Consider the following 25,500-nt stretch of genomic DNA (forward strand, 5'->3'; position numbering starts at 1 on the left):
GACTGTTCTAATCCATAAAGGTGGAGATACACTCAATATTAAGAACTGGAGACCTATCACAATCTGTTCAGTAATAAGGAGAATAATTGAGCGGGTCCTTGAAAGGCGTCTTTGTGAACATGTTGTCTTAAACCCCAATCAATGAGGATTTACTAACTCCTCTGGAATGCATGTCAACACTGCAATACTCGACTCTCTTCTCCGTGAAGCCAAAAACAAACAAGCTAATCTGACTACTATATTCTTAGATATTGAATTTTTGAGAAGAAGAATTAGGAAGTCAAATAGGATATTGGGTTTTTCAGATATGTCGTTTAAATTGAAATTAGGGTTGAAGTATTGGTCAAGATGAATAAAACAATTTTCAGTAGTGTTTAGGAAGGGCCTTTGTTAACAATTTTAAGTATTTTTATATCTCTTTCAATATTAGTGAAATTATGCTTGGAGTCTTGTATGTGTTGCCCTATAGCAGAGAATCTGTTGTATTTAATGGCGTTGATATGCTCAGAGTATCAGATGTTGAAGTTGCGGCCAGTTTGTCCGATGTACCAGGAGCTGCAGTTGTTACATTTGAATCTGTATACTCCAGATATAGAAAAAGCATTAGATTTATTTAGTGATTTAGAGTTGTGTAATATATCAAGATTTCTGTTATTGGTTCTAAAAGAAATTTTCATGTTGTGTTTTTTAAGAACATTAGTTATTTTATAAGCATCTTGAGTGAAAGTGAAAGTAGAAAATGCAGTGGGTTTGGTTTTGTCTTTTGATAACGTAGTTTTAGGACGGTGTTTGAATTTGTTGATGATACGGTTTATGAAAGAGTTGTTAAAGCCATTAAATTTAACGATATTACAGATGGTGTTCAATTCGGTATTTAAATCTTTTTTAGACATAGGGGTTTTGAAGGCGTGAAAAATTAGATTGTTATAAGTAGCACGTTTATGTGCTTGAGGGTGTGAAGAATCTTGCCGTCTTGTGGTTGCTGTTTGGGTTGGTTTTCTGAAAATTTTGTAAGTTAAAGAAGAAGGATGTCTAGTTATAGTTAAGTCTAGAAAATTAAGAATTTCGTTGTGTTCAATTCAAGGGTGAATTTAATGTTAGAGTCAATGTTGTTGAGAAGAACAAGTGTAGAGGCTGCGTTGGTTGATTCTTCATTTAAGATTACTAATGTGTCATCAACATATCTGGCCCAAAAGAGGATATTAGAGAAATTATTATTATTATTAATTTTTGTGTTTTCTAAGAAGTCGAGGTATATTTCAGCTAGAATGCCTGAAGCTGGTGAGCCCATAGCTAAACCATCTTGTTGGTAAATGATGTTATCAAAGGTGAAATAATTATTGTTGAGAACCAATTTTAAGATAGACATGAAGTCTTGAATTTCTGGTTTACTCAGATTACTGAATTTGTTTAAGTTGTTGTTTATTATGGGGAATAATTTGGAAATTGGAATACTAGGATACATGTTTATGATGTCAAAAGAATGGAGAGAAAAATTTGGTTGGAAGTCAAAGTTCTTTAATTTGTCGATTAATTCAGAAGTGTTTTTGATAGATTTGTTGGATAAAAATTGATAATTTTTTAGTAAAAATTAGTAAAGATTAGATCCTAGTTACATATTCCAGTTATATTGAATTGTATTATATGTGTAGGCCTATATATATGTACATTTTCATGACCGAAGCAAATACTGGATCATTAAGCTATTCATCAAGTTCAGTCGGCATTTGAAAGCACAGTGCCTGACGTTGAATATGTCACCCTGATCTTCGTGAGCTGGCAATTTACTTCAATTGAGCTACTTGTCTTCGGCTTCTGCACGATTTTGGATCTTCACATTTGTTGAATTGTGTTGTGACTTCGCGCCTGATAGTGTATGCAAGCTGGCTCATTTAACTGATCTCCGCTTCTCGTAAACATTATGCGATAATGCCGAACTTTGCGTGTGCTATGCTGTTGTTCAGAAGATTGCGCCTTGCTTCTTTTAAGTGACTTACCTTCTACTTCTTCTGAATTTTACAGTGCCTATCCCCGTTGTTTTATTTTGCCTCTTCAACTGTTTTTGTGGGGACTTGATCTTTAATTTCTTTCTTACCTATGCATTGTTTTTTGCGTTTTATTCGGCTGATGATGACCCGGATTGGGGTCGAAACCGGTACTGCTTCCACTTATAATTAAATAGGAATGTAACACTACATTTCCTATTTATTTGTATTGAATAGGTTGAACTACCTTATTTATTATTTCAATTGTATTGAATGTAGCAGAAACAGAATCTATTTGAGACAAAAGGCATGGTTTTGTAGATACAAAGAAAGTCCGACTCGAATTGAAAAGAATTTGACGACTGGAGCAAGAAAGAGCATAAAGGTAAAGGTGTAGTCCTATTTAAACAGTATACTCCAACGAATACATGGATTCATGATCATAAAGGATTGTCTTGCAGTGAATGGCATGATGCAGTAAAAATGAACGACAATGTTTCTGCTGTGCGTACTGTACCTGGCAGATCCCAGGGCAATAGCCTCTGTCGGCGCTGCCACAGAGAGTTTGAATCTCTTTCACATGCCCTGGGAGCCTGTCCACATGGTGAATTACTACACACCTCACGTCATAATGTAGCCAGATCAATGATAGCTAACACTCTGAGAGGACAGGGTTATAATGTCTATGAAGAAGTACATGGTCTCTACAACAGAGGAAGCAACTGACGCATTGACATTATTGCTTTTAAGCCATCCTGTTTTGAAGGTTACATCATTGATCCAACAATTAGATTTGAGACCAACGGAAACCAGTTGGAAGAGGTTGATGCAGAAAAAAGAAGAATTTATGAAACGGTGGACTTCTACAAGCGAAAATATAAGCTCTCATCCATTTTTGTAATCGGTTTGATGTTAGGTGCTCGAGGAACCATACCTATTTGTTTTGTCAACTTCTGCAATACCTTTGGGCTAAATAGAGATTTTTATCTATAACGCCACCATTACCACATTCAAAAAGTTCATCATGATCTTCAAGAACCATGCTTGCGGACCTCAAATAAATGTTTGACATGCCTCACTCAATTGCCTACATTTAACATCATACGATCACATTGTCTATTGTATCCACATCCATTATTGTTGTGAAGGTACTCTTTGTCTTTGGGCAACCTGCAACTGTTACAGGAAGATTGTATAATAAAAAACTCAAAAGTAATAATTAAATCTAGTTTTCTGGATTACTCTTCCTTTTTAGATGATTTCCACTAATTTTCAAATTTTTGTCCATATTTCCCACTTCTACATCACTACTGTTTCTGTGGACATGATATAGGCCTTATCATGTCTACAAGTACGGGCTGCGAAAGCATCAGTGTTACCACTGTTTCTGTTCTCAGTATTGAGTGACAACATAAACGCTGTTTAAGCACTGCAAATTGATATGATTAACTATTTAATCTTTCTTAAAATTAGTAGATAATATTTTACCCATTATTTTGGTTGTTATTGGATAAAACATGGACAAAAGGAGAGATAGGAATTTATTCCTGGAAAAATACTAGAGCTAGGAAGAAAATGCATTGGAATATTTTTTAGAAAAATAAACTGCAGGCATGGCCAGAAAAACAGGTTAACCCTCAAAATTAAAATATTTGAGTTAAGTGCTACCATCTGTTGTCTGTTGTAGCTTTCGTGATGTTGGACTATCCTTGAGTGATCATATTAGGTTAAATATAAAGGGCAAAAGTTCTTGTGTTTCCAGATTTGTTTTATGTGTAAATGTCAAGAATGGGCTAAACCACTGCTGCAATACACCTGCCCTCTAGTGGCAGTAGTGGAACTATTGCATAAGCATAGTAACCAACTCGGTAAAATGTTCTAAATGAGAAAGTATATTCGTGAGTGGCTCTTATAATAGTAAGTAGTACATGTATAATTTAGTTTTACAGAACAGAATATTTTATATATATTAGTCATATCAATTCTGGAACACTGTCCAGCCTTGTGATATTTAGCAAGGTTTTTGTTTTGTCATCTATCTCTTGTACCTTGTTGATAATTAAACCATCACTTTCAAATTCTTGCCTTCACCTCTGCAACCTCTCTTTCACATCCTTTTCAGATGCTTTCAGAGTAATTATTAAGCTATCATAATGTAATGAATTAATTCACAAGCTATATTATATGACAAATTTTAGTTCGTGAGTTATATAAATGAACAACCTGCATAAGGAGAAATGTTTCAGGAAGAATAAGAAGTTATATAATTAACTGACAAACAACTTACTTCTTTATAGTATTGTTTTAACCAAGGATTGGTTGATGTACTCTTTGATTCCAACTGAATATGATGCAAATGCTTCAGGAATTCAGGAACATGTTTATGCTGAGGACTGAAAACACAAGAAACATGAATTAAATCCTTCATTAACCACCTCAGTGTTTGGCCTTAAAGTAAGTTCATATGAAACGGTAGCCTTAACTTCACTGTATAAAATAAAAAATAAAAAATTAAAAACACAAGATAAAATTTATACTGATATAGCATTAAGAATTTTCAAATACGCTGCTGAACATTATAACTGCACCCATACAAAATAGAAGATCAATTAAGGCCATATTTATTGTTCTGAGACTTATGGCATAAATATGAAAACAGCTATACACACAGCTTAATTTAAATATGCAAAAGGAACATATAAGTGCAATACAAGCAGTGCTGTAATCCCAAAATTCTCAAAGGGTATGCTCTAAGACAGAGCATTACAAATCCCAGACGCAAGACCACCTTGACATTTAAAATTAGTGGGTTACAGCTGGTTACAACAAACATCCCTCAATTTGGCATAAATCAGGCATGTAGAAGACATTTTATGTTGACAACAAAGAAATCCATATTTGAATGCACTAGTTTGAAAATCTTAATTTGTTTACACAACAGTTTTCTACTCGATGTATTTTAAGCTATTTATTAAAAAGCAATCCAAGGAGCCTTCCTTTTTGCGGTCACACTTTTCACTGGAACAAACTCTTCAATTCGTGTATGTTGCAGTATGGTGGTTTACCAGCCACGTCTTCATATATTTCTTAGGCTTAAATCGGTTAACTGGGTGAGCCGTTTGAATGTGTGAACATAAGGCTGGAGAAGTAAGCAACGAACAGTGGTGACCTTAAATAAGTGATGGCTGATAATGTTATTCATCAAGCTGAACCTTCGATGTTCGCGATTACAAGAGTACTTGGAGAGTTAAAGCTCACTGACAGAATGGTGAAATCTTTTTTTTTTTTTGCTATTTGTTTTATGTCGCACCGACACAGATAGGTCTAATGGCAATGATGGGATAAGAAAGGCCTAGGAATGGGAAGGAAGCGGCCATGGCCTTAATTAAGGTACAGCCCGAGCATTTGCCTGGTGTGAAAATGAGAAACCATAGAAAATCATATTCATCATATTCAGGGCTGCTGACAGTGGGGTTCGAACCCACTATCTCCCAGATGCAAGCTCACAGCTGCGCGCCCCTAACCGCACAGCCAACTCGCCTGGTAATGGTGAAGTAAAAAGAAAAGAAGTCAAAGCAGAAGGTAGAGTATACACAAGAGATCAGAAGGCAAACTCTAATGAGTGCAGTTAACCAGAAGGCATACGGCGAATACCCGCCGTGTATCCTCAGTAGTGGTGTTTGGGTGGGGGCGGGGGGTCGGGGGGTCAAGTTCCCCCCCACTTTCTGGAGAAAAAATTATATTCTATTTTTGTTGGCTGAAACTAGGAATTATAAAAAGAATGTGCAAACCCTGTTGTATTTTCAGCTAATAATTTTCTTTTCAGAATGAGGAGATAAAGGCTAATTTAGGAATGAACTTGATGGATGAAGCTGTACGCATAAACCGGCTTCGGTGGTGGGGTCATGTGAGGCGAATGGAGGAGGATAGCTTACCTAGGAGAATAATGGACTCTGCTGTGGAGGGTAAGAGAAGTAGAGGTAGACCAAGACGACGATGGTTAGACTCGGTTTCTAACAATTTAAGAGGTATAGAACTAAATGAGGCCACAACACTAGTTGCAAATCGAGGATTGTGGCGACGTTTAGTAAATTCATAGAGGCTTGCAGACTGAACGCTGAAAGGCATAACAGTCTATAATGATAATGTATGTATGTGATGTGACCGTATTGGCACAATTAATATTTATTTCAAGTGATATGCTTGGTAAGGAAGCAGCCAGCAAGCTTCCTTTGTGTGGATGTTGGGAGTAGCATCAGGTCGTGTGATAGGACGCCCGCCAGAGAGGCCCACTGGGTGGCTTAAAGAATCCCCGAACTAGGCACACGTCATAGAAGAAGCAGTAGAAGAACACTATTTAGCGACTCCATATTGGAAAACAAATGCCAGCGTACAGCGATGCCAAAGCGATCGGGCTAAATTTAATGTATTTTCGGCGTAAATAAGGCTTGATTAACAAAACGGTACCCGTCAGAGTAGCGTGCTGAATTTTGGTGGAATTATAAAGTCAGGAGTTCTGATAGAAAATACTCTCCAAGCGAAAGGCGTTGGTAAACAACTTATATAACTGCATTAGCGTACGGACGTTTAGTGAAAATCCAGATGCCTTCGGGGACTCCCTACTTCCCCTCCAAGCTGATTAATTAATTTCTTGCGCGTAGAGGCGCGCGGCTGTGAGCTTGCATCCGGGAGATAGTAGGTTCGAATCCCACTATCGGCAGCCCTGAAAATGGTTTTCCGTGGTTTCCCATTTTCACACCAGGCAAATGCTGGGGCTGTACCTTAATTAAGGCCACGGCCGCTTCCTTCCAACTCCTAGGCCTTTCCTATCCCATCGTCGCCATAAGACCTATCTGTGTCGGTGCGACGCAAAGCCCATAGCAAAAAAAAAAAAATTAATTACTGCGGATCCGCCGAACATATTCAACTCCGCATGGCATAGCGCACTTGTGCATAACCAAGTCACACAGTCTAGCGTATTGCTAATTTCGACAGGCTGGTTTATCCAGGAGCAGTCGAAATAAGAGAGGGGGATGAACTCGCTAGCCGCCCCTACTGCCGGGTCCAGTATAAGTTTTTGCACGTCCTAAGGAGCTGCAGCATTCGGTGAGGAGCTTTCGACGGGAAACGATGGCCGGTTCGCTATCGAATTTACCGCTCCTGTGTATACTATGTGAACAAAGCGGGAGTGAAATTTTTCAGTTTTTTCGCTTATAATTTGTGATAGGCAACAGAAGATTATGGTAATGAGATGTACTTAAGATATCGGTTGCAAAGTAGACTAAGACTTCGTGAAATATGAAGTAGGATTTTGTATAGCAACGAGTACATGATAGTACGCAGAACTTCAGTGGGAGAACGCTCTCGTACACTAACAATCAATAGCTGTAAGAATGAACTAGTGAGAGGGACGGAATCACAGTATTCGAAGACCTTTTCGAAATAGGTAGGGTAGAGGCAAAGAACTGTATAAATCTACACTGGTTTCTGAACAAAGCGCAGGTCAGATTATTAACTGATTAACAGGCAGTGAGAAGTGTTCCTGAACTATTAAAACATACAGAAGATAGGGATAGAAAATCCTGCATCATGCGGATGCTGGGAATGCCCGGCTTAACAGTGCAATTGGGGTAGACTAGCTGAAAGTAGCCGGTATAATCATCTCCATGTAACTGGCAGTGGGTAGACAAAGAAGTAGTAGGAGTGAATGGTGACACGTGAGCAAGAAATCGATAAATTGCGTAAATTACAATCTAATTTCAGTGATCCGTGTGCTACTAAAATGGATTACGCGAGACAAGATACGGAACTTCTGAACTCCAGGACTCCAGGATCCGGCACCATGGAGTAATCCAACATGGGTAGGCCTCCGGAACTTTTGGAGGGGGCCGAAGACATCACCCGTTGAGTACAAAGTTATGTTTCTATTTCAATGCTAGTATTTCCCTTTGTAAATAACAGTCATGAAGTATAGGGTTATTAATAACATGATTAAATAGGCTAAATCCGCCTAAGAATGGTCGGGAATCCTTTTATTCATTTTGGTTTTAATTAATTAGATATGGGAAGGGAGTGATCCTATGTTAGTGTATAGAATATGGGACCCCTTTTAGTGGCTATATTTGCATGTTATCATATTTTGTTTATTTCGTGCTGAGAAGGAATTGAGGGGGGAAAAGGAGTAGAATGCTATGTAGATTAATGATGTAGATCTCATCTGAGCAATTGCCTAAGTTACGCAGGGATTAGCGAGGTGACAGAGTCATCAACAAGTGCCCGTATAAAAGGAAAGGCTTGGGCTAGAATCAGCACTATGTTCGTAAAGATAGAAATAGTAGTTTGTTGCATGGTAATATAAGTTTTGGCTGTAACTGAAGATGTTCAAGGAATGAAGTGCCGAGGTTTGAACCCCTGTCCTCCACTACACTAGTGAGGTTACACGTAGAAGGTCTGTTAGTGGTTTGGCAGGATTTAAAAACTTAAATTAATTTTTATGTTATTATTATTATTATTATTATTATTATTATTATTATTATTATTATTATTATTTTACTGAAAGTATTTTGATTGATGATTTATACCGATAGATTTCGAGCAATAGGGTAGTATCTGATAGGTACACACTCTCGCCTCAGAGGCGGAGAAATAGGAATATTGCTGTGGTCAGTGGCTGACGGATGGTGGACTTTTGGAAGGAGAGAAGATACGAGTCGAACTCCAGACCTCCAGAGATATGAGAGAATGAGATGTGAATTAACGGTTGAATTTGAGAAATGATTCTCGTGTACTGAATGTATGTGGGCTGGCCCGAGCATTGAATAAAATGTGCCAGTTTCTAATGAATTAATTTGATGGACACAAAAAGAATCCTAGCGGGAAGCAGGTTGAATAGTGTCTTTAGTCTCCGGACAGTGGGACGAGTGTCAGCCGTGAGTTATGGCTGAGAGGGGGAGAGTCTGGAACAGGGAGGAATAGATACAAGCAGAAAGGTTGGTCGGACCAACAGTCTGTTTCCTTTTGAGAATAAAGACAGCAAGTTCTTTAATTGCCACGCTGTAGACCATGACCCACAGAGCAATATAAATGTTTATTTTTGTTATGACTGTTCTATACATGATTAGACTAATTAGGGCTTGATTACAGTACCCTGGATGGAGACGACCAGAGTCTCAGGTTCAAACCTCGTGTGAGCACAGCAGGGATCAACAGCTCGCTAAGATAGCGGGTTACAACGGATCAACTACAGCCATTGTATTTATTGATACATGTGTTTGATATATTTCTTTTCCAGGATGTGTTTTTGTTTACTTGTAATCGATGTCGATTTGAATCTAGACTTCGTGAAAGTCCACTGGCAGTGATTGCAAGTGATAGTTCGTTGTTCAAGTCTGTGTTTAATTTTATGGAAGACTTGAGTCCATTTATTTTTATTTTCCGTGATTTAGTGATGGATTTCTGATATGTTCGGATTAATCCTGTTTTAATATTTACTTTATTGATACCTTAAGTTAGCCGACCATTCAAAAAGCGGACATTTTTCTTTTGTGTAAATAGATTTTAATGTGTAATACGGGATTCAGTCCCATGGAATACTCGCATTGGGGGAAACATGGCTTGTTTTGTTTTTGTGAATATGGTAGGGTCATTTTATTGTGTATGTCGTACTCAGTGGTTTATGGTAAACCGGGTGATAGCACGCACAAAACAATCGCGATAATACACAAAACAATCTGTGTGGCATACATCCAAACCAATGTAGTCTTTAGGTAAGCAATGTAGGGCACAGGCAATTCAAAGTGATAGTATGTGAAAAAGTGAGATCATATTAACAACCTCTCGGTTATTCTCTGTTTTGGTAGAGAGGGATATGGATATTAACGTCTGTGTCAAAAAGGAAAATTTATTGGGTTAGAGATAGTACCAGCTAACGTTGCCGTCCACATAGATTTTGTCTGTGGAATGTGGAGGTAACAGCTGATGTCAATCGCAGCACGGATTTTTCCGCTGCTGAAATAAGTGATTGCTTATATCGATTGTGTAATAAGTATCAAGAGTGTATGTAAATTTTGTATATTTCACCAAGTGAATAGTAAATTGTTCTAGACTATTTCGTGCCTATCTATACCGAAAAACATGCATCCAGAATCCTCTTCCGTTCATTGTAGGCCTTTAAGATAGTTTATGTATGATAGCCTTTATATGCCGCGAACGGTCTTCGGCCCTGAGGAGTCCGTGTTCAGACCTCAGGAACGGAAGAGTAGCTTTGACCTAGCTGAGCCGCATGGCCGGTAACTTCTCATGTGAGTGGATTAAATATACAATCCCAATGAGGGGAAATCGGCACAGGCCGAAAAGGTCCCTTGACTATCGACTTCCGTGGAGCATGGTCCCATGTGTTCGTGACCCGAAAGGGTTGGTTGGTTGGTTGTCACATGGTCCCATGAGTCATGGGGGACGGTGGGAAAGGTCCCAGTATGTATGTATGTATGTATGTATGTATGTATGTATGTATGTAGTATTTAATTATTAAGAAAAAATACTTAGCGGAAACATGCACAAAATGTCGTTCGGCGCGGTTAACCGAATTGTAGAGGAGAGCCCCACAGCAAGTAGTAGAGACTCGCAGAGCAATGTGTAGCATGTTCTGCGACAAAGGCTAGCAGGGGTGTATTTTTTCCAATGTGACCCACTTGTCGCGTGCATTCGTTAGTGTGGAAGTTTCACTTAGTCATGTGTGTGTTCAGTTCTACTTAGTGTCTGATATTTTGTGAGTGTATAGTCAAATACTACATGACTTTCTAATTGTATAATTATGTCGTACTTCTGCTTAATTGTAATACATGTGTAATTATTGTTCCTTTGGTGAAACTCCTATTATTACCGCATTTAAGTTGATAGACTATCAATCTTTATTTCTCTATCGGAATTCGTTCAAAGAGCATCAAAAACTTCCCATTTTATGACTATTTTTAAAATCCCCCAGATCCGGGTACTTTTGTTGTCTATACATTTTTGTGCACCCCCCCGCACTTCTTATTCTCAATCGCCATTACTGTGTACCCTCGACTACAGTCCTGAATACAAGTCGCATGCATAAAGACAGCAACATAGAAAGGAACACACATAGTAAAAATACAATGATAGTTTAATAGGAGGAAAAGGAGAAATAGAAAACACAAAACACAAGGACAATTTCCACATCTTCATACACTGCTGTCTTCAAGTAGTTTGGCTCTCTCCTCGTCAGTCTCAGTGCTTCTACATCCAGCCTCCCACAAGCTCATTTCTACTTTTCTTGTGTGTTCCTTTTATTATTCTCATCTTTCTACAGAGGACTTGAATATTACACTTGGGTTACCTTTTGGATTACTTTCCTCTTTTTATGGTTGTTCTAAGTCCCTAGTCTTTTATTCATTATCTTCCTGTTGGGGATGTGTGGGATCTGGTAAATGCAGCATGGGTGAAGTTTAAGGAAGTGGAGATTGTTATCAGTGGAATACTGTGTAGGAGGGATACTCACTCGAAGGTGATTGGGGGTCTAAATGAGACTATAATAATTTCATGTGGCTATTTCTAGCCGAGTGTAGCTCTTGTAAGGCAGACCCTCCGATGAGGGGCGGGGGGGCGTGGGGGGCGGCATCTGCTATGTGTAGTTAACTGTGTGTTATTGTGGTGGAGGACAGTGTTATGTGTGGTGTGTGAGATGCAGGGATGTTGGGGACAGCCAGACGCCGCACCATTGGAATTAACCAATTAAGGTTAAAATCCCCAACCCAGCTGGGAATCGAACCCACGACCCCCTGAACTGAAGGCCAGTACGCTGACCATTCAGCCAACGAGTCTTACTAATATGCAGTGGGTATATGGGAAACTGGGAGTGAGATTTATTGATCCTAATGGTTGGGTAGGGGATAGGGATCTGCGCTCCGTTAGAGCTGTATAGGGAAGACAACAACCTTTAAAGTACATTTGTGTGTGTGCGTGTGTGTGTGCGTGCGTGCGTGCGAACGTGTGTGTGGATTACTTTGTTTAGAAGTTTGTTTAATTTGTTTAGAAGGGATATAGGGAGGTACATTCAAGGAAATGGGGTGGCCTAGGCAGTGGTGATAAGGGTACAGGGAATTGGAAGTCAAGTAGGGATAACATAAAAATGTTAGTGTTGAACTGTAGAAGTACTGTAAAGAAAGGAATAGCTAGTGGCTTTACGTCGCACTGACACAGATAGGTTTATCGGATAGGAAAGGCCTTGGAGTTGGAAGGAAGCGGCTGTAGCCTTAATTAAGGTACAGCCACAGCATATGCCTGGAGTGAAAATGGGAAACCATGGAAAACCGTCTTCAGGGCTGCCGACAGTGGGATCCAAACCCACTATCTCCCAGATGCAAGCTCACAGCTGCGCGCCCCTAACCGCATGGCCAACTCGCCCGGTAAGAAAGGAATAGATTTAAGTAATTTAATAGATATATATTTACCAGATATTGTAATAAGAGTTGATTCATGGCTGAGAAATGATATAATGGATGCAGAAATATTCTCACGAAACTGGAGTGTGTAATACCAATATAAATGGTCCGTTATTGGACATTATGAATTTTCCAGCTAACTCATTCCTGATTGTCAGTGTTTTGCCCCGTGTGAGAAGTTAGGCTCATCAGTTGGTACCTAGCACACCCACCAAGATGCATGGCTAGTGCATACCGTGGAGGCCACTGCGTAGGCTACTTGGAGACACTGACAGTGCCAATGCACGATGTAAAACTTTTCATCACCAAAAATTGATGCCTGCTTGGCCATCAGATGATATAGATGTTGATTCCCATAGGAAACCTGAAATATAAATTTACTGAAATATTAATTTACTCATTCGGGACAAATATTTCAGGTTCCCTATGGGAATCAACATCTATATCACTTGAGTGTGTATCGTAGAGATAGGACAGGAATTGTAGGAGGGGGAGTATCTATTCTGGTGAAAGAAGAATTTGTAAGCTACGAAAAAGTTAAAGATAACAAACATGAAATTCTAGGTATAAGGCTCATCTCTAAAGATAATAGGCAACCTGATGCCTTTGGAGTGTACATACCAGAAAAGCATGGTGCTGACGCTGATTCAGAGTTATCTAATAAGATAATCAGCTATCTGGAAAATGATATGAGAAGGAACGTGATAGTAGCGGATGATCTCAATTTACCAAATGCCAATTGGGAAGGTAATGTGAATGACACGAAGCATTACCAACAAATGGCAAATAAGTTAATATGGGAAGGGCAGCTGATTCAGAAAGTGATGGAACCAACTAGAGGGAAAATATCCTGGATGTGGTGATGGTAAAACCAGATGAGCTCTATAGAGAAACCAAAGTAATAGATGGTATTAGTGATCATGAAGCTGTTTTTGTAGTAGTTAAAAATAAATGCGAAAGAAAGGAAGGTATTAAAATTAGGCAGTACCATGTAGCTGATAAAACAGGCATGAGGGAGTTTTTAAGAAGTAACTATGATCGGTGGAAAACGGTAAGTAAAAATGTAAACAGACTCTGAGATGGGTTTAAAGCAATTGTTAAGAAATGTGAAAACAGGTTTGTACCTTTCAAGGTGGTAAGGAATGGTAAGGATCCACTATATTATAATGGAGAAGGAAAGAGACTAAAACGGAGGTGCAGGTTGGAAAGAAATAGAGTTAGAAATGGTTGTGGAAGTAAGGAGAAATTGAAGGAACTTACTAGGAAATTCAATCTAGCATAGAAGTCAGCTAAGGATAACATCATGGCAAGCATAACTGGTGCTCATACAAATTTTAGTGAAAAATGGAATGGTATATATAGGTACTTTAAGGCAGAAACAGGTTCCAAGGACATTCCAGGAATTATTAACCCTCGGGACGTCGCGCCGCGGTCTTTTCGACCGCACGCATTCTTCTTTTGTTACTCTGTCTACAATTGTTACAGGACAGATTTCTCCCTCCACCATACCTACCCTGCAACCTCTTCTAGTGTTTATAGCCTGGTAGCGCTCCCTAATTGCTCTTCTGTTGTCACTGTTGATGTTTATGTGAGTGCGCGGTGCTTTCGACAGCGGGCGACTACTGCTGTTTGTTGAATTTAGTTCTAACCCTGGACGCGCAACTATCCGTGTACATGAATTGTTTGACTGTTTACTTGCGTTGTGAGTGAAAATGGATTCCGAAGCAGTTGATAGGATAAAGAAATTGATTGATGGTGTGGAAAAGGAAACAGAAAGACGAAGACTTTGTGTGCTACCTGCTCTCTGTGTACATGCCAGGAGAACACTTTCTTCACCTGTCAATCCTGCAGTATGGGGACAGCAGGTGAAGATGAAGAAAATGAAGATGACCTTTTTATTATCTAAGGACACAGTCAGCTCATGAATATAATGAAGAATGACAAATAAATTGTCTTTAGTGAACAGTAAATCTGTAATTGCTGTACCCTTCTATCTGTTGTAGCCTAGCTCTTACCATTGGACTGTATAACTTATTTATATTGCTGTAACTTTTGTTTTGTACATATTTTTACTGATAGTTGTAAATTACTTGCACATTGCACTATACTTCTTTTACCAGTTTACTTTTGTGAATTCTGTGAATCTAAGTTCTTCCCATTTCACTGTTTTTTGATGTGTGTTAAGTAGAATGTAACATTAATTAGTGTATTATTTTAAAGCACTATTTAAATGTAAATAAATAATATTTGTATTTTTAATAATGAAAATAGAGAGTAAACAAAAATATAGCAACATAACAAAAATAAATAGCAAATTGAAATACAAAAATGATATGGAATTCTCGCACGGTCTTTTCCATCGCATGTGACGACTGACGTTACACTACCTCGCGCGACGTCCCAAGGGTTAATGAACAAGGGGAGTGTGTTTGCGAGGATCTTCAAAAACAGAGTATTCATTCAGCAGTATGTAAAGATTGTTGATTATAAGGATAATGTCTAGATAGAGGAGGTGACTAAAACTAAAGATGTATTAAAATTTACCTAACAATGACATTTACAGTAAGATACAGAAGTAGAAAACTAGAAAAGCAGCTGGAATTGATAAGCTTTTGGGGGATATACTAAAGACAATGGGTTGGGATATAGTTCCATATCTGAAGTACTTATTTTATTATTGTTTGCATAAAGGAGCTATACCAAATGAATGGTGAGTTGCTATAGTAGCCCCTGTGTATAAACGAAAAGGTGATATACATAAAGCTGAAAATTACAGGCCAGTCAGTTTGACATGCATTGCATGAAAGCTTTGGGAAAGCATTCTTTTCGATTATATTAGACATGTTTGCAAAATTAATAACTGGTTTAATAGAAGGCAGTTTGGGTTTAGGAAAGGTTATTACAATGAAGCTCAACTTGTAGGATTCCAGCAAGATATAGCAGATATCCCGGATTCAGGAGGTCAAATGGACTGTACCGCGACTGATCTATCTACGGCATTTGATAGGGTAGATCATAGGAGACTACTGGCAAAAAATGAGTGCAACTGGACTAGAAAAAAGAGTGACTGAATGGGTAGCTATATTTCTAGAAAACAGAACTCAGAAAATTAGATTAGGTGAAGGTTTATCTGACCCTGTAATAATTAAGAGGGGAATTCCTCAAGGGAATAATATTGGACCTTTATATTTTCTTATATATATATCAATGATATGTGCAGAGAAGTGGAATCAGAGATAAGGCTTTTTGCAGATGATGTTATTCTGTACAGAATAATAAATAAGCTACAAGATTGTGAGCAACTGCAAAATGACCTTGATAATGTTGTGAGACAGACTTTCTGCAATGGTATGATGATAAACGGGGTTAAAAGTCAGGTTGTGAGTTTCACAAATAGGAAAAGTCCTCTCAGTTTTAATTACTGTGTTGATGGGGTGAAAGTTCCTTTTGGAGATCATTTTAAGTACCTAGGTGTTAATATAAGGAAAGATCTTCATTGGAGTAATCACATAAATATGATTGTAAATAAAGGGTACAGATCTCTGCAAATGATTATGAGGTTATTTAGAGATTTTAGTAAGGATGTAAAGGAGAGGGTGTATAAGTCTCTGGTAAGACCCAAACTAGAGAATAGTTCCAATGTATGGGACCTTCACCAGAATTTCTAGATTGAAGAATGGAAAAAATCCATAGGAAAGCTGCTTGATTTGTTCTGGGTGATTTTGGACAAAAGAGTAGCATTACAAAAATGTTGCGAAGTTTTGGCTGGAAAGACTTGGGGGAAAGGAGACAAACTGCTGGACTAAGTGGAATGTAATACCAATATAAATTGCCTATTTGGACATTGTAAATTTTCCAGCTAACTCATTCCTGGTTGCCAGTGTTTCACCCCAGTGTGCTAAGTTGGGCTCATCAATTGGTAAATAGCACACCCACCAAGATGCATGGCTAGTGCATACCGTGGAGGCCACCTTGAGCCATGGGCAGTGCCACTGCACTATGAGAGATATCTGGTTGTAAAAACATGCCATATAAATTCATTTCACCTCATCCTCAACCTCGTGTCAAGAAATGAGACTAAGGGGTAGAAACAAAACAAGACAATGATTGGTCGATGTGGGAAGAGAACTTTAAACATGAAAGGACAAGGAGATTTGCATTTGTTTGTTCTTTTAGAAGTTCACATCATGTACATTGCAAACTTACTTTACCTGAATACTAGAGCCCCACCTAGAAGATTGCCTGCCTGTTGTAGGACATGAAGTGTCTGTCTGTCAGGACTGGCAAGCAGCCAGAATAGATCCTCTCTACGGAGAGTTCCATGACCTAGTGCTTGTCCTACAGCCTGCATGAGCATCTTGGTGTCTTGAGAATTTGTCCACAATAGTACAGCACGAGCTCCAGCTGCACGGGCCCCAACCAAGCGAGTGACCAACTCGTCCAGACCTGACTGCAAGAAGACACCATTTACTAAATGTTTTGTGCCACTATTAATTAGGAATTTTCTCAATATACCCATAAAAATGTACAATGTTACAGCTTAACAGTTTATTTTGATTAATAATAATAATAATAATAATAATAATAATAATAATAATAATAATAATAATAATAATAATGATGCCTATGATTTGATTGATAGAATCACTCTTATTCAAGTCCTAAAGGGATTTGCCTTGGATAACAAAACCAGGGCAATCATTGAATGGACCCTAGGTGACACAATCTCCAGAGTTAAGTTTGGAGGAGAAATTTTGGACACTTTCAAGATTAAGACAGAAGTTAGATAGAGAGATGGGTGCTCGCCCCTGTTCTCCAATTACGCCCTTGAAAAAGTTACATGCATGTGGCACACAGAAATTAAGAACGATGGGCTCCAAAATGGTGTGAGATTGGGTTACAAGAACATGAACCTTTCAAGTGATTGACTAGCTTTTGCAGATGATCCAGCAATTTTCTCTGATTCTTTAGACATGGCTACAAAGCAAATTAACCACATCAAGAACACAGATGGAAAAAGCAGGCCTCTAGATCTCTTTGGAGAAAATGCAATTCATCAAGCTAGCAACAAGAGAGCAAAAAGTAAACCAGGAAGCAATCAAACAGTCAGATAAGTTTAAATAGAACCAAACATCTATGAAAAAGAAGCTTTCACAAGACAAATGGATAAAATAGAAATGGCTTATCTACTGACCAAAGACATTTTCAAAAAAACACAAAACTAAGACATTATTGCATGTCATAAGATCAGAGGATTTGTATGCAGTGGAATGCCTTGCTATGAACAAGGAAGTTCTGATAGAAAAATTGGAAATTAAAGAAAGATAAGGGAAAAATCTTGGCCCAAATAAATACAAAGATAAATATAAGTTCTTGCATAACCATGAGCTGTATACTCATGTCTAGAAGATCTCTATGTTATGCAGAGAAGGAGAATTGCATTTTATGGCCACTTGCTAAGGCTGAAACCAACATGATTATCAAACCAGATCTTTAGCTATTTTAAAGATAAGAAGACCCAGCCAACTTGGTTCAAAGAGGTGGAAAGGGACCTACAGGAGATGGGGGATCACGTATGAAGATATACAAGAATGCAACCCACTCAGGAGGAAACTAAAAGTCCACCAGGATTTTCAAGAAAGGCCAAAGTTGAAGACAGAAACATATAGACAGAGGAAAGAAAAGAGCAACACCGACAAAGAATGAAGGAGCACTGGGCAAAGATCAAAGCCCAGAGAAGACAGTTGAAATAATGTGGTCCTTAGTAGGCCAATATGAACAAATAATATTTTAATAATAGTAATAATAATAATAATAATAATAATAATAATAATATGGCCTCCCTTCCCCTGCGAACCATGTGACCTTGCCGTTGTGGGGAGGTTTGCATGTCCCAATGAAGCAGATAACCGAGCCACAGGTGCAACCATATTGGATGGGTATCTGTTGAGAGACCAGGCTAATGAATGGTTTGAATGGAAATTCTAAGTTACCATGGAGGGGATTAGATATTTTTCCACCAATAGAGCATATAAAAAATCAGATCAAAAATTAGATGTATGGCTTTTCAGGCGTTTGCTCTATTAACCAGCGTTTTGTCTTAGGTCTGACACTAGACTCTTCAGAGTGGGATGTGTCAGACCCTACCCACTGACGCTGGGGTGTATGCAGGTGAACTTATCAGAAGCCTTTTAAGAAGCACAGTCTGATAACTGCATATGGGAGATAAAACTCCACAATGGAATTAATGCCCACCTAGCAATTCCGAATGGAAATTCTAAGTTCCCATGGAGGGAATTAGATATTTTTCTGATAAGTTCACCTGCATATACCCCAGCGTCAGTGGGTAGGGTCTGACACATCCCACTCTGAGGAGTCTAGTGTCAGACCTAGGATGAAATGCTGGTTAATAGAGCAAACGCCTGAAAAGCCATACATCTAATTTTTTATCTGATTAATGAATGGTTCATCGAAAGGGGGGTAGCAGCCTTTTGGAAGTTGCAAGGGCGACAGTCTGGATGATTGACTGATATGGCCTTGTAATAATACTCAACATGGCTTAGCTGTGCTGAAACTGCTACATGGCTGAAAGCAACAGGAAACCACAGTCATAACTAACTCCCGATGACATGCAGCTCTCTCTGTATGAATGATGTACTGATGATGGCTTCCTCCCAGGTAAAATATTCCGGAGTTAAACTAGTCCCCCATTCGGATCTCCAGATGGGGACTACACGAGAGGTGGCGATTATCAGGAAGATGAATACTGACATTCTGCGAGTCGGAGCGTGGAATGTTAGAAGTTTGAATTGTTGTGATAGGTTAGAGAATCTGAAAACAGAGATGAATAGACTAAAGTTAAATGTAGCTGGTATAAGTGAAGTACGTTGGCAGGAAGAACAGGATTTTTGGTCAGACGACTACCGAATTATCAACACAAAATCAAACAGGGGAAATGCAGGAGTAGGTTTAATAATGAACAAGAAAATAGGGCAGCGGGTAAGCTACTACGACTAGCATAGTGAAAGAATTATTGCCGTCAAGATAGACACCAAACCAATGCCCACCACAATAGTGCAGGTCTATATGCCTACTAGTTCAGCAGATGATGAGGAAATCAAAAGAATATATGAAGATATAGAAGATTTAATACAATACGTAAAAGGTGCTGAGAATCTAATTGTGATGGGAGACTGGAATGCAGTGGTAGGCCAAGGAAGATAAGGCAATACAGTAGGAGAATTTGGATTGGGACAAAGGAACGAAAGAGGAAATCGGCTGGTTGAATTCTGCACTGATCATAATTTAATCCTTGCCAATACTTGGTTCAAACACCACAAATGACAGCTGTCTACATGGACGAGACCTGGAGACACTGGAAGGTATAAAATAAACTTTGTTATGATTAGGCAGAGATTCAGCAACCAGGTGTTGGATTCCAAAACTTTTCCAGGAGCAAACGTGGACTCTGACCACAACTTGTTGGTCATGAAATGCAATCTGAAGTTGAAAATATTGAAGAAAGGAAGGAATGCAAGGAGATGGGATCTAGACAAGTTGAGAAAAAAGAGTGTGAGGGATTGTTTCAAGGAAAAAATGAAATGGCGTATGGCTTTTAGTGCCGGGAGTGTCCGAGGACATGTTTGGCTCGCCAGGTGCAGGTCTTTCGATTTGACTCCCATAGGCGACCTGCGTGTCGTGATGAGGATGAAATGATGATGAAGACAACACATACACCCAGCCCCCGTGCCAGCGAAATTAACCAATGATGGTTAAAATTCCCGACCCTACCGGGAATCGAACCTGGGACCCCTGTGACCAAAGGCCAGCACGCTAACCATTTAGCCATGGAGCCGGACTGTTTCAAGGAAAATGTAGCACAAGGAGTAAATGAAAAGGCTGAAGGAAACACAATAGAGGAAGAGTGGATAGTCATGAAAAATGAAGTCAGTAGGGCTGCTGAAGAAAGGAAGGAAGAAAAGATCAACTAAGAATCAGTGGATAACTCAGGAGATACTAGACCTGACTGATGAACAACAAAAATACAAAAATGCTGGAAATGAAGAGGGCAGAAAAGACTACAGGTGATTAAAGAATGAAGTGGATATAAAGTGCTAGGTAGTTAAGGAAGAATGGCTGAAGGAGAAGTGCAAGGGTGTTGAAGGTTGTATGGTCCTAGGAAAGGTAGATGCTGCATACAGGAAAATCAAGGAAACCTTTGGAGAAAGGAAATCTAGGTGTATGAATATAAAGAGCTCAGCAAGAAAGCCACTTCTAGGAAAAGAAGACAAAGCAGAAAGATGGCAGGAACATATCCAACAGTTGTATCAAGGTAAAGATGTAGATGATTTGGTTCTGGAACAAGAAGAGGCTGTTAATGCTGATGAAATGGGAGACCCAATTTTGTGGTCAGAGTTTGACAGAGCTGTGAGAGACCTAAGTAGGAACAAGGCACCTAGAATTGATGACATTCTCTCTGAATTACTGACTGCCTTAGGAGAAACCAGCATGGCAAGGTTATTCCATTAATGTATAAGATGTATGAGACAGGAGAAGTCCCATCCGATTTTTGGTAGAATGTTGTTATACCTATTCCCAAGAAAGCCGGTGCTGACAAGTGTGAAAACTACCACACCATTAGCTTAGTATCTCATGCCTGCAAAATTTTAACATGTATTATTTAAAGAAGAATGGAAAGACAAGTTGAAGCTGATTTGGGAGAAGATCAATTTGGCTTCAGAAGAAATGTGGGAACACATGAAGGAATCCTGACTTTACGTCTGATCTTAGAGGATCGAATTAAGAAGGACAAGACCATGTCCATGGCATTCATAGATCTAGAATATGCATTTGATAATGCTGGTTGGACCAACCTATTTAAGATTCTGAAGGTGACTGGGATCAGATACCCAGAATGAAGAATTATCTACAATCTGTATAAAAATCAGTATGCAGTGAACCTGAGCAGAACCTGAGGAACTAGGAAATGCCTCTATGGTCCTAGTTACAATGATGGGGAAATCCAAGCATTCGCCTCCCCATGGTAAAGATGGGGCAATGAATGTATGTAATGACAATGTTATTACATACAGGCGGCTAACAAATGATGGGACCAAGTGTCTCCCGGTATAAGGAGATCCCTCTGCCAAGTGCCAACACTCCCTTTGTAGGGTAGATGAGCGGGTGGAGGGTCCAGGCGCCCTATTGCCCATGGGGTGAGAAATTGCCCCTAAAGGGGGATGAACTGACTTATTTTGGTCAACGGCATTGCGATGCAGAAGGCAACAGAAAATCACTGCATTATTATCCCTCATAATGCAACCCTGCAACCATATCTACTTAAGCAAATGATTACTGATCATGAGCATCGGAACTCAAGATCTGGCAGGGGAAGACAGACTTGCAAGGCTTCCCAGGTCGTCAGTCAGCGAAATCCTTGCAGAGGACAGGAAAAACCGATGAGAATCGCAACGTGAAATGTCAGAACACTAATGACACCTGGGAAGTTAGAAGAGGTAAAAAGAGTGATGGAAGTTAATAATATTTATATTTTAGGACTTTGTGAAACACGATGGCAAGGAAATGGTGATTTCATTAGTGATTCATTTAGGATCATCTATAGCGGAGGAACAATACCTGGTCAATATGGTGTGGGACTAATTCTTGGGAAGAACTAGGCAAAGAATATTGAGAACACCTACCATGTAAATGACAGAATACTGATGGTGAAGATCAAAGCAAAACCTAGGGATATGACCATTGTACAAGTGTACTTTTCCAACACTGAACTGTAATGAAGATGAGGTTGAAGAGCTTGTATGAGTGTCTTGATGAGCTACTAAAACTATTGATGACTAGGAAAATCTGGTGATTATGGGAGATTGCAATGCTGTGGTTGGCTCAAAACCAAACAGAATGGGAATAGGGAATTTTGGACTGGGAAAGAGAAACAGCCGAGGTGAAAGGCTACTAGATTTTTGTGAATATTATGATATGGTAATAACTAACACCATGTTTGAAGTGCCTTTGAGAAGATAATATACCTAGAAAAGTCCCAGGGACATGCAAAGATACCAAATTGATTTCATACTAGTTAAAACTAGGTATAGAAATCAAATCAAATCAAGCCACAGCTACCCTGGCGTTGAAGTTGACAGTGATCACACACTTGTGATGGAAAAGTGCAATTTCAGACTTAAAAAGATAATCAGAAGGAAGAAAGTCAGATGGGATTTAAACAAATTGCAAAACGAACAAATTAAACAGAAATATGCAGAGGATACAAATGCACTCACGGAATATAATAATTGTGAGATGGACTGGGAAATGATGAAACAAGGAATCTCTGAGACAGCACATAGAACTTTAGGGAACAGAAGACTAGAGCCAAGAAAACCATGGATTACTGAAGAGATATTAGACCTCATTCAGAAATGAAACCAGTATAAGAAGATAAACACAGCATTAAGCTAAGATCAGTACAGAAAAACAAAGAATCTCATTGTTACAAAATGTAGGGAGGCCAAAGAAGTATGGATGAAGGAAATTATGAGACTATAGAGAATGATATAATAGAAGGAAGACAGATAGAGCATATGGTATGATCAAATCACTCCAATATAAACCCAAAACAAGAAGTTCAGTTATAAAGGATAAAAATGGGCAACTACTTATTGATAGTGAAGATATCGCAGAACGCTGGAAGGAATATCTTGACCTGTACTGGAATGAAGAAGTAATGGCAATTCTGGACTATCTTGAACCTGAACAGATGGTGGAAGAAGACAATATAGGCCCAATAATCACATGGGAAGAATTTGACCTAGCACTAAAACAATTAAAGTACAAGAAAGCAACCACACCGGACGACATACCAGCAGAACTTCTCAAGGGAATAGGAGAAAGAATGAAACAACAACTGTATAATATCGTTGCAAAATGTTATTACAATGGCGAAATTCCTGGAGACTTTACTAAAAGTAGGACGTTACCTTACCAAAGATAGGAAATGCCACTGACTGTTCCAACTACAGAACACTAACACTGCTATTGCACACATCCAAAATACTGCTTAATGTAATTAAGAACAGGATTAAAAGAAAATTGAACAATATACATCGCACGATCAGTTTGTTTTCACAAGAGGGAAGATAACAAGAGAAGCTCTTCTAGCATTAAGAACTATTCTAGAGAGAAGACTGAGTGTTAATAGGAAAACATACATTGCATCTGTGGATATAGAGAAAGCCTTTGACAAAATAAACTGGAAACAACTCTTTAGGAACATGAAGAGTATAGGACTGGGCTGGAGGACAGAAGACTCATTTTACTTCTGTACAAAAATCAAAGCACAACAATAGAAATCAACGGTAATGTTAAGACAGCATCCATTAGAAGGGGAGTGAGACAAGGTTATGCGCTATCTCCATTTTTGTTCAACATGTTCATTGAGGAGGCCATATCAGAACTTAAGCAAAAAACCAAAGGCATAAAAATTAATGGACAACAAATCCACTGTATAAGGTTTGCCGATGACATTGCATTAATTGCAGATTCACAGAGGGAAATAAGTAAAATGCTACGAGTTTTAACAACAACACTACAAGAATCAAAATTGAAACTGAACATCTCAAAAACTAAAGTATTAGTTGTCAAGAAATCAACTTAGGAAATACCAATAAACATGATGAATATTTTTACTTTGGTAGTAAAATAACTAATGATGACAGAAGTAAGGAAGACATAAAATGCAGACTAGCACAAGCAAGGTAGAGCTTTCTTAAGAAAAGAAATTTGCTCACTTCAAACACTGATATAGGAATTAGAAAGATGTTTCTGAAGACTTTCATCTGGAGCATGGCATTGCATGGAAGTGAAACATGGACGATAACTAGCTCAGAAAGAAAGAGAATAGAAGCTTTTGAAATGTGGTGTTACAGAATGCTGAAGGTGAGATGGATAGTTTGAATCACGAATGGAGGGATATTGAATTGAATTGGTGAGAGGAGATCGATTTGGCTAAATTTGACAAGAAGAAGAGATAGATTCTTAGGACACATCTTAAGACACCCAGGACTTGTTCAGTTGGTTTTTAAAGGAAGTGTAGGTGGTAAGAACGGTAGGGGTAGAGCAAGGTATGAATATGACAAGCAGATTAGAGCAGATGTAGGATGTAATAGTTACATTGAAATGAAAAGTTTAGCACAGGATAGGAGTGCATGGATAGCTGCATCAAACCAGTCCATGGACTGATGACTCTGGCCTCAGTTATTGATTCCAGGTATTGTTTATCTGACGCCATCTTGGCTGCCTGCACATCAATTTCAACATTATATATCTTTCTACTAGATGGCAAAGTGAACCAGTCCTCTGTTGAGTGATCTATGGCTGAGTTTTAATTAATTTTGTCAGGTAAACACCAAAGGTGTCATCAGAGATCTTTTACATATCAACATCGTGTTACACAGAGTGCCGAATGGAATTTATTTTTCCCTTAAAAAATCTGATACCTCTTCTGGGTTTGAAGCCTTGATCGTGGGATACGGAGGTCAATATTACCACTGTGACAGAGAAAACAATGCAAGTGGTATGAGCAGCACATGAAATACGCTACATCAGAACCCTCCGTTTAGAGATAACAATGGCATTATTCACAACTAAAGTCATGCCTATACTAACATGTGGGATAGAAATCATATGGACATACCTCACAGAAAAGAACCTATCAGCACCAGAAAGTGTAAAAGCGCTATACAGTACATCAAATGAGCGATCGGAGTATAAAAAACTACAAGATCACAACTCGTCTAACTCTTCGCATGAGAATCATTCCTCCTTGAAGACCTCAGAACACTTTTGCCTCACTCAACACTAGAGCCTCAGAAAAACTAGTAACATCACTCAACAAAAAATAAATAAATAAATAAATATATATATATATATATATATATATATACCTCCAGAATTCTATGAAACTGGGGCCAAGATAGATCGGACGTGGACAACATCCAACTTTGAGATGAGGAACATGTTTACGAGATTGGCAATACATA

At 38.8% G+C, this 25,500-nt stretch overlaps 1 protein-coding gene across 1 annotated transcript in view; it reads right to left on the bottom strand.

Annotated features, from left to right (window-relative positions):
* Positions 1-25,500, bottom strand: part of LOC136874573 (uncharacterized) — a 198,353-nt gene that overhangs the window by 134,429 nt on the left and 38,424 nt on the right. Inside the window, exons 8-9 of the mRNA XM_067148209.2 lie at positions 16,660-16,898; positions 4,273-4,378 (exon numbers count right to left, since the gene is read on the bottom strand). Of these exons, the coding sequence (XP_067004310.2) occupies positions 4,273-4,378; positions 16,660-16,898 (345 nt within the window). The remainder of the gene's footprint in view (positions 1-4,272; positions 4,379-16,659; positions 16,899-25,500) is intronic.

This window comes from Anabrus simplex, chromosome 5 (assembly GCF_040414725.1).
Source record: "Anabrus simplex isolate iqAnaSimp1 chromosome 5, ASM4041472v1, whole genome shotgun sequence".
Taxonomy (NCBI): Eukaryota; Metazoa; Arthropoda; class Insecta; order Orthoptera; family Tettigoniidae; genus Anabrus; species Anabrus simplex.